Source organism: Ciconia boyciana, chromosome 23, assembly GCF_034638445.1.
Source record: "Ciconia boyciana chromosome 23, ASM3463844v1, whole genome shotgun sequence".
NCBI classification, from domain to species: domain Eukaryota; kingdom Metazoa; phylum Chordata; class Aves; order Ciconiiformes; family Ciconiidae; genus Ciconia; species Ciconia boyciana.
Window position 1 is genome coordinate 7,205,414 of NC_132956.1, and position 13,708 is coordinate 7,219,121.

The 13,708-nt window shown below is 39.7% G+C and overlaps 1 protein-coding gene across 2 annotated transcripts in view; it reads right to left on the minus strand.

Annotated features, from left to right (window-relative positions):
* Positions 1–13,708, minus strand: part of KDM5B (lysine demethylase 5B) — a 59,059-nt gene that overhangs the window by 16,762 nt on the left and 28,589 nt on the right. For both annotated transcript variants that reach the window (XM_072844702.1, XM_072844703.1), the window contains exons 8-17: positions 13,315–13,473; positions 12,589–12,708; positions 11,978–12,136; positions 11,353–11,534; positions 8,293–8,455; positions 7,160–7,279; positions 5,403–5,597; positions 4,805–4,986; positions 4,038–4,162; positions 3,562–3,712 (exon numbers count right to left, since the gene is read on the minus strand). In XM_072844702.1, coding sequence (XP_072700803.1) covers positions 3,562–3,712; positions 4,038–4,162; positions 4,805–4,986; positions 5,403–5,597; positions 7,160–7,279; positions 8,293–8,455; positions 11,353–11,534; positions 11,978–12,136; positions 12,589–12,708; positions 13,315–13,473 — 1,556 coding nt within the window. The remainder of the gene's footprint in view (positions 1–3,561; positions 3,713–4,037; positions 4,163–4,804; positions 4,987–5,402; positions 5,598–7,159; positions 7,280–8,292; positions 8,456–11,352; positions 11,535–11,977; positions 12,137–12,588; positions 12,709–13,314; positions 13,474–13,708) is intronic.

Sequence of the window (13,708 nt, forward strand, 5' to 3'; positions counted from 1 at the left end):
TCAGTTAGCTATAGCAGAATAAGCTATTGTTGAAAATACCCTTTCATATTAAATAGTATTCTGGAACAACTACTCAGCCTTGGAAGAGCACTGGTTATTATGGAATAAAATTAGGCTTTTTTCCAGAACACAAAGCAATTGTGGATAAACTATTCAGTTATGTTGCAATAGCTATTGTAGTAAGCTCTCCCCATGCCCATACCAAAAGAGAACAAATCCCAATTTTGAATGGGTTTTATATTCACAGGTCGTGTAGGCACTTCTGAAAAATCCTCTTTACGCTGAAATCATCATTTTCATTTTTATCTAAAAGCTTTTTATCAAATGAGTGGCTTATAAGTGTTAACAAATTGGTTAATATTAAAAACCTCTCTAAACTCAAGCCAATATTAACTAGGTCTGAGAACCCTGAACAGAAAAGGAAAGAAATCTCTTACAATGCTGGCTCCAATTTAATCCACAATATGTCATTTAAACAAAAGAGGAAAACAACACCCCAGCAGGACACGCCAGCATGAGTGGAATGTGAACACTATAAAATAAATTTTTATTTACCATTCTATGTTTAAAATACCAATTTTTTAAAGGATATGCAAGATCACATTGAGAGTTCCAAAATCCATAGTAAGCTGAACGATAAAATGAATTCAAAGTCTCAGGTACAACACAGGCTGGCTTATGGTCTACAATGTTTTACTATTTTTTGTGGAAGTTCTGCAGTATCTTCCAGGAAAAGGCACAAGTTTTAAAATAAATAAGGATTTACATATATATACATACGCACACACACAGATATACATATCTAAACTGCAAAACTGACTGTCACAAGATGTTTTTGATAACCAGAAATTACAGGAGCCTGGAGGGGGGAAAAAAAGCAGCATTTACAGAAGAAAAGCCCACGTCCATCCAGGGTTATTAAGCACAAAGATCTCTAAGCACAAGGTCTCTAAACTCTTGGAGACTCTAAGAAGCAGAAGAGGTACCACGAGGCCTGGAGAAGGAAGGGGGTGGATAGTGAGAACATCCCTTTGTGCCTGCCCTGCTGCCGCACCCTTCCCTTCCAGTATCACCCACATGCTAGCGCCAGAGAGGAACGAGGGCTGCGCTGTCCTTTGGCCCGACACAGACAGCTCTTCACAGAACAATCTTCCAAACAGCATCTGTTAGGACTGCTTCATCACCCATCGCCGTAAGAACCAAAGGAAACAGGGAAGTACAGCCCATCTGCATTTCTTCAGGAACTACAGAGAAGATAGTGAGCGAGAGCCACAGGATTTGCTCTCAGAGAAGATTTATCATCTACCTTGGTCTTCTGTCTCCAGGAACTGTTGTGTATACTATACAGGAGGAAATCCTTGAGTATCACTGACTACCATGATTAACAGGGCTAACCTTTCCAGTCGAGTCAAGTCTACTGCATGACTCTTCCAAACTGAGGATCAGAACAAAATGCTCAGTCCATAAAGGAAAGTTTGTCAAAAGCATGAAACAAGCTTTAGGCAGAATCCACAATCCTTCATAACCAATACACGGCAGTTGGCGTGATGAAGGCTGCCCAACATCCTGCAGGTATGTGAACTTCACATAGATGAAACTGTATTTGATATAACATGTATTAAGATTTTAAGCAGATTATTCCCTTCTTTTTATCTTCCTACATAGGTTATGAGCGCTCCCCCCTTCAATCTTTTAAGAAAAAAAAAAAATCCATCAAATAACATGGGTTTTTAAAACTCTAATTATGAAGACATGCAACTGGACTTTTCCCAGAAATATGCCACAAAGAGCTCAAAGGAGAAATGGTGAGAGAAGGGCTAAAAACACTTTGGAGCAAATGAGAAATGCAATCCAAGCACTGCCTTGAACCTTGTAGTGCAACACTGGAAGGATTATTCATCACAGTCTGTAGTGCTGAAGGAGCTGGCGAGTACAGCTGTGAGAAAGGCCGATGCACTATCGCGGTGACAAAAGAACAGACCTAGCCAAGGAGATGAAGATACAAATTGCTCCCTGCTCTTTCCAGGCCAAGCAAAGTCAGGTACGTGTTCAGAGCAGGAAAGACTCTTGGAGGAGCTCATCTGGAACAGAACAGCTGGAAAGGGCCTAGCGGCTGCTCCAACATCATCATCAGGAAGCCTGAGCAAATACCGAGGATGGGAGAACACATAGACTGGGAATGCCAAAATGAGAAGAGATGGCTCAACAGTAAATGAAGGAAGAGATTAGGATAAATCCTTTGATAACGATGCCATGAATCTCTGGGTTGGAAACTATCTATCTGGAAGAAATCATGTCTGTTGGACTGCTGAATTTTTAATCTCCTGTTGTAATATTTTTACGTTGCTGTGACAGAGGCTTCATCCTCTTGTGTTTGCAAGCAGTGAAGATGAATTTTTGTCAAGTCCTTGCTACAAAGACTTACACAAGGATGACTAGGAAGGGAAATCGCAGCTACAAAAATAACGTCTAAATAGTAGTTGAATATTTTGCTGCCAAAGTCCTTCAAAGTCAGCCTTTAAAGTACTGCAAGAACACAGGGAGTGACGAGCTACAAGATACCTGCTGAGGCAGGCAACATGCAGAAACCACACACGTGCAATTATACCAGCACAAAGAGCAACTGCTCTGACAAACACCACGTTGTTCAAAGCAGCAGAGACAGGTGAAAGTTGTCCAGATGGGAAAAGAAAGAAACAGTTTTTCCTGAAGTACTTCATGCTATTAAGATTGTTGGACTTGAGCAATATTGTCCTCCAAATATATAAAACCAAGGTTTTCTTATAAACCTATCATCCCACGAGACTAGATACAGCCATTGTAAATCTGGGGGGAGAATCTGCAACAGAAGATGGTAATTTGTGATTCCCAAGAGAAAGGCTAATACATCAATACAGTCACAAACTGATGCAATGAGGAGACCTGGCCTTGTCCTTCTGGATCTTCTGACTCCTTTCAACTCATTTCAGACATGGAAAGTGCTAGCAGGACCAGGCAGCCAGACATCCAGTTCACAAAGAATGTATTACCCAAACACTGCCCTACCTTCACATTTCTTAAGTAAATAACTTGTCTAAAAGATTTAACATAAGTGCTGCCAAAGAAAGAGCACCTATTTTTCAGAGATCTCATCCATATTCCCATCATCATCAGGTCAGGAAGTTAAGACACTTTATTCTTCCACAAGGCATAAAGTGTAATGGATATAATGACATATGTGCCACTGACAGATTTTTCAGTCCCCATGGCACAAGACAAGTGGACTGTATCTTGTTGGGTGTTGCTTTGTCTGGAAATACCACACCAATTTTTCCTTTCGGGGAACGTTAGAAAGAATTTACTGCCCAACTGTCAAACAGAGAAGAAGAGGAGATTGAAAGCTCAGAATGTTTAACTTATTACATGCAGGAAAGGTGAGTCTCCCTGTAAAAGATGGCTCTCTTGAGAGGACAAAAAGATTGCTTTCATTTTTAAGTCTTACAGAACACTGGCATCTATCACTGGCTACTGGCATCTATCTTCAGACTCAATTTTGTTGCAAACACACATAATAACGTTTACCTGGTTTGTCTTTTGCCATTAAGAAGCTGCTGTGCGACCGACGCACATTTGTCTGCATCCTGCGTAACTAGTCTGAGGTGTCGCAGTAGATCATTGTCTGGAAACTTTTTCATTTCTGATTCTTCTATCAAAGCCTTAAAACTGATGAGACCTTTTGGGAAAGATACTAAGTTAACAAAAGTCCCCCTTTGTGATGGATTTTAAATGGTAAGGCTGAATAACGCAACACATTAAATATATTTCTATTTCAACTTCAGTTACATTTTGCGTCAAAGTGATTTACAGTCTTCTCACACAGAGACAGTTTAGCATAATTTCTGGGACTATAACAGCTAAAATATTTACTTTAAAAATGAAATTATGTATTATGTTCTTTGGTTGCCACATAAGACAAAAGTTCCTAAGTTTCAGAAACTAAAAACTGAAAAATTAGCCATTTAAAATTATGTGCTGTAGACAAAAGGTAAGATACTTACTTCTTTTATTGTTAATTTTTGCCTCCAGAGCTTCGTTAACGTTGGAAGCCCATTCGTTGTATGATTCCGCACGCATCTTTAGTGCGTTCATCATTGGATAGAGTTCCTCCAGGGTATAGCGGTACCTACAAGCAGCACAGAATTCAAACTCTTCAGCAAAAACAGGGGGGAGCAAGAGGGTGGGAGGGAAGGGCATCAAGATGCGTTCATCTATACAACACAGAAATGATCTACTATGCACCCAGGGTTATATAATTGAGACATATAACCACACCAGGTTCCTCCTAAGACAATTTAACATTGCAATTGCTTCAAAAAGCAATTTCGACATTACAATTGAAGCAACTGTGAAATTATCTTAGGACAAGCTACATTCATGTAGGACAAAGATGTTACAAACAACAGGAAAGGAAAGATGACAACAGGAAGGAAAGCTAACAAAAGCAAAAAATATTACTCAGCGAGGACTGGATGTAAGGGATGATGACCTTGTTGCTATAAATAAAAAAGCAAACTAACTTATCCAGCAATTTTTGCCATTATAGAGCAAGAATAGCTGAATGCTGAAAAGAAAGAGTCTTTGTATACGAGCACAAAAAAGGCACTTTGTTTTGGGGGCACTGTATTTGCAAAGGACTGAGAGAAACAGAGTACCGAGACTAGCACCATTGACAAAACAGAGCAGGCACTGGGATTATCAAGCCTCAGTATCTACACATATAATAAATATCTCCAGAACACAATATTATTTGCTATCTAAAGCTTACCCCAGTTTATATTTGTAGGTGGGACAGGAACAGAGATCCTCAACATGGTACAAGCATACCAGCAATCCGGGTTTACATGGACAATAAACAGCAGACATGAAGCAGGTGGTTTTGCACTTTAAGCACTGTCGCTCATCATCAGGAAACAGCTCAAAAGCCACTCTCTCCGAGTCAGTCACTCCCTGCAAAAGAGTATGTTACCTCACTTCAAAGTCTAACGAAGAGGTGATTATTCCAAGCTAAAACATCAGAAGCTAATTTTATGAAAGGAATAATGAAGTTTAGAAATAAGATATTAAAACCAGGCAGACAACAATCTTGGTTGATGAAAAATCAGCTACTCTGACTAAATTACTAAAAGAACAAAGATTACTTTAAAAGAAACATTCTGAATTATAATAAAGGGCAGATGCTAAAACAAAATGCACGACAAAGGATTCTTTAGGCAAGTGGTCCTCCGAAATCAACAATGCTACTCGGGAAGGTACTATGTAGCTCTAAGCCGTTGACAACACGGTCCAAGTCCCAGCATGTCTTCACTCCACTGTTGCGACTGTTCATTCATTCATTCATTATAATATTATTTCCTCCAACTCACCAGTTTATCAACCTTCTCACGCAACCTCTTCTCATCTTCAATCATAATAGCCATGTCTTTCTGAACCGTAGATGCTACCACAACATCAAGAACATCTGCTTTGGAAGCCATTTTACAGATCATCTCATCATGAGAAAACACACAGTAACGGTTTAGCAGACGGTAATGTTCCACACATTGGCGACCCAATGGTAGCTGCATTGAAAAACATTAAATAAATGAAGAGTTCATTTTGAAAATTACATTAAGATACTGACTTTTTATGCTACTAACCAAAAACTATCCAAATGAAAGGCCAAGACAAATCCTTCAATGATATTCATAATTCAGAATGTAAAACTAGAGAAATCAAGACCCTGAGTTCCTGTAAACCAGGACTGCTTACAACTCCTGGGGAAGCGTCAAAGGGAAGAGCAGGGATGCCCCGACAAAGGCAGGCCGCAGGGCACGCTGGACCTTTTCCTCAAATGATATGGCTGGTTGATGTAGGACATGAACTGTGCTGCAGCATGAGAAACTGCTGACTCCATCAACCGTTAAAGTCCCAAACTAACCCCAGGCAGAGTAAACAATTCATTACGAGCTGTGCAGGTTATTCATAGCTTTATTTTAAGGCTGTCGCTGGCCAGGCAGATAGTGACGCTCAGGTTACAAAGAGGTTACGTGTTAGAGTCCAGTACGAAACTCAGGGAAGGGCAAGAGGAAAAATTAAACCAAAGCAACCGATATGCAAACAAACACAGTCACAATGCAGAAAGCTTTCCTCCAATTGTAGTAATCTCCTACTTCGAAGCGATGTTTTTTAAATCTAGCAACATTTTTAGATGGGCTACATTTACAAATAGCTACGATTTGGGGGGGGCGGGGGAGGAGATCAGAAGAGAAGTAATTTGAAGTATCAGTGGCTTCAAAGGCTCTTTCTGAGATCACGCAACACCGTGTGTCTGAGAAATCTGCTGGAAGGGAGAAATGATTACTTGTAATTTTGGAGCAACTGTCCTCCATTTGTTTTCATTTAAGACAGAGAAAAAACTTAATAAATAATTGTAATGTGTGCCTATCTGTTGTTTCAATGAGCTGAGTGAAGCTTACTGGGAATAAAGTACTGGTCTGTAAACCTTCTCTTTGAAGATTAAAACTTCCTGTTCCCTTCTCATTAAGGTATTCTTCCTTAAAAACCTACAGCACCTCTGCTATCCAAGAGGATGTACTCACATCAGATGCAATTCTTATTATTTTTTCCCCAAGAGGGCTATCAAAGTCTTTAACTGTTTTTAACGTGTTAAATATATCATCCAATTTAATCACAAAAGTTAAAGTAGAAAACTCCAAGTCAGCTTTGCTTTTCAGCTGTAGAAAGCACCTCTTAGAGAATTCCCTGTGCAATAAACAGAAAAATTTCATTCCAGCTCTTGACAATTTGAATGGAATTTCGGGACACAAAAGGAGTAGGTTCTAGCAGCCCTGGTGCTTCTCATATGCTAGGCATGCACAGGACCTTGCCTACCTCCTGGTGTAAAAGATACACCAGCCCGGATGTGTAACTTCATACCAAACCAAACCAAGCCTCGGAACCAGAGAAAGCCCACAGTTCACTGCATAAAAGAAATACCTTCAGCAAAACATTATGCTTCCAGTAACAGGCTCCTTCAGATCTGTGGACTAGATTTGTACATCAGCAGTAAGTTAGAGCTGTACATCAGCTAGGAACAACTTTGGAACTGCATACGTGATGAAAAACTGTTTCTGGAACATACCCAATCAACTGTACAGAAGTTCACAGCTTCAGCAAAATTGAAACCCTGATTGAATCCACTGTGATAAGCTCTTGGAAAGGTGATCACAAACTCTCCAGCGCACTGATTGGTTCGATAAACCTAGGAGAAAAGAGAGACAAGCATTAGGTCAAACCCAAACAGAACTGAAGGCTGTGAAGAGAATATGGATTTCCAATTCCTAGTAACTTCTATGATGACTTTGGACAGTTTTAAAACATCAGCCCAAGAATTACAACTGGCACTTGGTAACTTGTCATAGAAAACCCTAGAAAGCAAGGGGGTTTCATTCAGCCATACCCGCACTCTAAGCCATTTTCAGGCAGCTGCCTGTGCCTTTCGCACTCTGCTCTTCTGTTGACAGTTCTACAGGTAAAGCACAGGCAAGGCTCTCTTCCACGTGTAGCTGAAGGGGAAGAGAAATTTGGAACCTACTCAAAAGTTCATACTGCTGTAAATCTAATACTTTTGGTGCTAGACAACCAGCATGACAGCAGGCAGATCCTCCTGCATCTTTCAGTTTTGGAGTCTCTCACAGCAGAGTAGACACCACAAATTTTGCCACTTTTTCCAGATTTTCCTTTAAGTCCCAAGGTCAGCTAGTCAAAAGCTAATTAAGTTGTAAAGGGACATAATTCCCATGAATAATCTAGTATGGAATATGATGGAAACTGATGAAAAATGTTTCTAAATGCCTAAGAACTTATCCAGGAAAAATAAGAGGGTGTGGATGACAAATAAAGGAAGAATGGGTTTTGGCCCCTTGCCAGAAACTACGCCAAAAAAAATTCTGTCTGATTAGACAGACATACAAAGAGCTCCTGCCATTATTTCAAAGGTCGAGACTAAACTCTCTAGCTGAGATTCAGGAATAGAAATTATACTAAGGTGGATCTCCAGAGAAGACTTTGCCAAGCAATCCCAAAAGCAAGGATTCCATTGCCCATCTGTTCATACTGGCACATTATACTACACAAGGAAGATACACCACACGTGGAAACTACCACACCATCTCTGTAATAGAAGTGGCTTCAATTATCAGCTTTGAAGTAGAATTCAGTGCAAATGAAAGAGGGTTGGGTTTGGGGGGGTAGCACAGGAGTCCAACAACATACAGGCACTCCGTGGGCCATCAAAGTATTCGGGTTCATTATGGTGACAAGTTGGTGCAAGAGATCTGGCTGAGATTCAAATAGCTCTGGAGCAAGCTTCTTCATTACATCCTCCAGCTGTTCAGCTGCATACCCTGGGGCTCCATACCACGTTTTAGGCTCCCCCCTGCAAGATTATTAAAAAAAAGTTAAATATAAGCAATCTTGTAAGTTACATTTTCAGTCTTCTGCTTTAAAATACACCATGTGAAAAGAAGGGTATATCACCAGGAAGGAATGCAAAGATTATGTACCTTCCTGAATCTTCACATTTTATGCAGGTCCCTCCTCCAGGCCTAAGTTTTTAGCTGCCTACATTGCTGAGCACATACTTAAAATATTCTGGGGAAAAAAAAAGACTGAAGAAGTCCTCAGTGAAGTTCTGCTGATTCCAGCACAACTTCAAAATCTAAGCTGTTTGTCTTTTACCATGAACACAAACTCCCTCTTCAATCTAACAACCAAAGCCAGGTCTTTCTGTCTTATGCATAATTGCCATAAAAGCAACATACAGTACGTATAAATTAAACTTCCAAATTACTCAACTATTAGAGACACAAAAGACATCAAGAAAAAACAAAATCCATATCCAGAGTAGGAAGAATTTTAGCAACAGTTTAACCCAACGCAAGCCAGTTGAGAAAATCAAGGATATGCCTATGTGTTCCAATAGGCATTGTTTCAGGTTTACAATGAAGCTGGCTCACTGCACCACAAAGATGAAAATGCCTTTCAATCCCTTATAAAGAACGATGTTAGAAAAGGCATTTAGAAAAGAAGGTAACAGACAAATCTTCAGGAGTCCCAAGACTCCTGAAAAGCTGGCAGAGTAAAGCTGACCCAACATTGTTCTTTTTTTCATAAATCATAAAGCAATTGGGAGGATTCCAGTAGAAAAGAGTGAAGTATGACTCAAGGAGCATATCCCTCATACCTAGGAATTTATTCCTGTACTCAAACAGCACCTCTGTCATGGGGAAAAGGACAGCTAGTGGGAGGGACTGTGGAAGGGCAGTTACATCAATATCACAAGGAGTAGCACAAGTAGAGTCGTTACTATGCAGTGTTAAGTGACTATGCAGCCTTGGACCTGGTCATCATCTTGAAGCTATTCTATGAAATCATGAAGATCAGCCACAGATGCAACTAAAAACTATGCTGTGTCCTGACCCAATACTGGGTTAGTCAAGAATTCTGCTCCTTGATATGTGTCAGTGCCAAGGAATGGATGACAGCAGTTATGAACTATGCTAAACTTGGACAAGGATACAGGTACCAGGGGTCTCTGGACTTCAGGGGAACAGACAACGGAGAAAGATACAATTCTAACGGATGTATTAAGGTGTCAGCCTTATGAAGGCAGCAAGCTGCAGAACTGGTGAAGGTGACAGTTCTTTCTGCACTGCTACCTGACAGCTCCACATTCCTGCCTTCAGAAATACTAGCATCAATAATGGTAATTCTTCCTCTGACCAGGACTGACGTCTTATTTATTTATTTGCAAGCATCTTTAGAAGCAAAGATTTGTTTTTTCTCCTTTTACCATTTCAAGAATTAACACAGGATTTAGAGCCATGCAGGAAAACTATTGCCTTCAACCCTATGAAAGGTCTGCTGCTGTAGCCTGGTTCAGTTGGGACTATTTGCTCAAAATACTGTAGCAGGATACAAGCACGTGGGAACACTGAAGATGGACGTGCTATGCCTAGTACTTCACAAGAACAAGTCCGGCCTTCTGAAGCCTTTTCAGAGTTTGGAGCGTTCTCTCTTCAGGGGCAGGTCATTAAGGTTGGCCACTCCTCTGGCCAAGAACAGTATTAACCTCAAATACACATTGCTCTCGAATAGGCTAAAAACCCCAGATATAAACCTTTAAGTTGAATGCAAATACAGAAGAATATTTGCAAATGAAAAGATATCAAGGACATTCATGCTGGAAGAGAACTAAATTAAAAGCAGGTAGGGCTACTTTCACATGTGCCTGGGAATGTATGTATGTGTGTGTGCACATATACGTGTAAGCACTTACGTATCTTTCTGGCCTTGACTGCAAACACCAATGCAATTTAGGACAAATTATGCAGCACATAATGCCATTCCAACAATAGCAAGGGAAGCTCTCCTAGAAGAAGTGAAGTTTCTACTGCAAATAAAAAACCTCCTCTCCTTCCCACAGTTTTCAGTCTGCTTGAAGAATCAGACCAAAAAAAAAAAAAGGGCAACAAATAACAAGGAAGATCATTTTTACAATGTAATCTTGATCACTCATTTACTTAGCCTCACTCAAACATTTGTTTTAATGTCAAGTACTAAGAAAGCAAGTGAATTAAGTCACTGACAACTTGGACTGTGCTACAGCAGCAGCTATTTCAAGGAGCAGCAACTGAATAACTGACCAAAAAGACGACCTCCCGAATGGTAGCTGGGATATGGTTTTACCGTTCTGCTGGAATACTTACGTGAACAAGGAAAGGGAAAGAGCTTGACAGGTTTCAGGAAGAGTGACAAGAATAATTCAAACTCTAGAACAGCTGTTGTAAGGTGAGAAGTTTAAGAAGTTCAATCTATTTAGAATATCAAAGAGATGGCAAAGATCTGTCCTGATTACAGTTGACAAGTGTTCGCTTGATGAGAGGATTTATGATAGAATGATCTATCTAACAGACAAAAAAATATGCAGGATCCTAAGATTGTTAGTTGAAGCTAGATGATTTTTAAAGAAAACTTGCATGGTTTTTAGTTTTACATTGAGCATAATAAAACATTTGATGGAGTATCTGCTGCATCTCTCATGGATTTTTTTTAAAAGTGGGAATGGATGTCTCTTTCCAAAATATGACCTCTTGTCCAAAAGCAAATCAATGCAGGAATCACACTGTGTCAAATTTAACCCTGCTGCTACAGGACTGCAAGGGTTATTCTGGCCCAAACTCTATGAATCTGGTTTTAGTCCACTAATTAAAAAGGGGAAGGGGGAATGAAAGGGAGATTGCTTCTCAGGCTGAGTTTATTCCTCAAACTCACCAATGCAGATAGTTAATCGAATAGCTCCAGTGGTCTTCTATGTGCCAACAAAATGAAGAAAAGCACATTCCTACATATAGCCAGGGTAATTTCATTCCACATATGTCTGCAGTGATGTGAGCAAGAACAGACTGCTCCATCACAGGCATGTTGTTTAAATTCCAGCCACTATCAAGATATTCCTGAAAATTGAACAGAACAGTCACAGGTTTATACAACATGAAGGAAAAAACCCAAGAAGGTAAAGCTGCCAAAACAGCAACAGAAGAAAAGCATCCTTCCCAATTAAAAAAATATAAGAAACAGGTCAAGGAATCAAAGAACAAAACCTCCATTGTCTTTGCTCTTTTCACAAACCTTATCTGCCCCACTTTGTTAAAATGAGACTTTTTTTTAGTCTGGAAGTTAATAAATAACTGCTAGCATAAATCTGTGGCTTTTAATGTCTGATCACAGCAAATTTTATTTATTCAAAACTCTGATGTAATTCTCCTCTTCAAATACTGTGCCAGATACACAAAACAAAGACTTTGCAACCCAGCTCCATTATTTTGCTTTGAACCGGAGAGACTTATTTAATGAAGAACTGCAATAAAACATACACAATGAACTAATAAAGACCTACCTCTTCTTCTGGTCTAACTTTGAATTTCCCACCCCTAACTGGGAAGCCACTGCCAAATTCCTTTGAAGCAATATCAGCTCCATATTCTACTGTCACATCCTCTTCAATGGTACTGACAAGTCTCCAGAATTCTTTTTCAACCAGCTCGGTGGGGACCATCTAGGTATGAGAAGAAGAAAAACAAGGAGTACATTCTCAGGAATCAGTATATAAAAAGCACGTGCATAAAAGCTATCTCAGGGAGGAATCTCCATTAGCTTGAAGCATTTCTCCATTTCAAAAAGGCTTCAGCAAAAGAAAAAAAAAAAAAAGGGCAGCAGTAATGTGGTTCCACGCAGGACATGCTGCTGCTTTGTGCTCTCAGCAATGGGTGATAGTTACAGAGTGCTCTCTTCCTTACAGACAAAAGTGAAAAAAACAAGAAGCCAGTGGAACAAGAAGCCATAACTCCAACAAGAACAAGGATTCACTGACATAAATGAGAATCTCCGATTTGGGATTTCACCCCATTCAAGAAGGGAATCCCCCCTCCCCCTCAAAAATTATATATTTTAACTAAGCACAAAAAATGAAATCTACATTATGGCATCAGGATAAATACATGAACGTACATGTACTGGCATGTTAAAATAGTCTGACTTGAATGCATCTGCCATTTCTCCAAACGTACGAAGCGTATAGTCTCTTGCTGCTTGTTCAAAACCAAATGCTTCTTGAGGCTTATTACACTCCTGCAATTGAAATGATAATTATTTCTATAACATATTAATGGGAGAATCTGTGCTCAGATTTTACACAAATGGGCTACTCTTACAGCATATCGATGGGGAAGAAGGCAGGGCACCTGACCATAATGAAATGACTGCCCCAAGTCGCACAGGCAGAAGAAGAAACTACTCTGTTTAATTCACCAAACCACAATATTTATTTATTGATAAATCTGCATAAACATTAATGAAGTAACATGCCTCATTTCTCCTTCCTCTAGTAGAGCTAAGCAAAGAGAGATGCGTAGACCTCCACGCTGAAGCACCCAGTGAGACTCCAATTTTAAATGCAGAGGAAAGGTGCCAATTAAAATCCAATGTATTCTTGAAAATTTTAGCAATGCTAAGGCAGATCAATTTTTGGCTCCAAAATATAAGTGATAGCTTTGCAATTTGAAGCATGTGCAGCGTTCATTTTAGCTTTACCCTCTATCACCTTGTTTGCACAACCTTAAGTAATAACAAATTGTATTTTCAATCCCTAGGACCAAGTTTAAACAAACAAACAAACAAACAAAACACGAAATAAAAAATAACCTTCAGCCTAACTTTCACAGTTTGTTGAATTACCTGAGCCAAACACTGGGGACACCTCCAGTCCCCTTTGGGAACATCGTGAAGGGGTGGGATTAAACAAAAAGTATGGTAACTGTCATCACAGCCATCACACAACAGGAGACGGTCCTCATCGTTACCACTGCCACATAAGAGACATACATACAAATCCACCTGTAACAAAAAATTGCCAGAGTGGGAATTTGAGCACTTAAGGTAACTCATGGTGAAAGAGCAGTTTGGTAACTCAGTCATCCATGACATTTGCCAAAGCTTATTTTTACTTTATCTCTGAAATGGAAATGAGACAAGCAAACACAAAATACTTATGTAAAAGTTTCAATAACTCCCCTCTGTAATTTAAGGAGGGACCACAAGAGTTGCAAGCCCTTCCATGTATTTTTCTTCC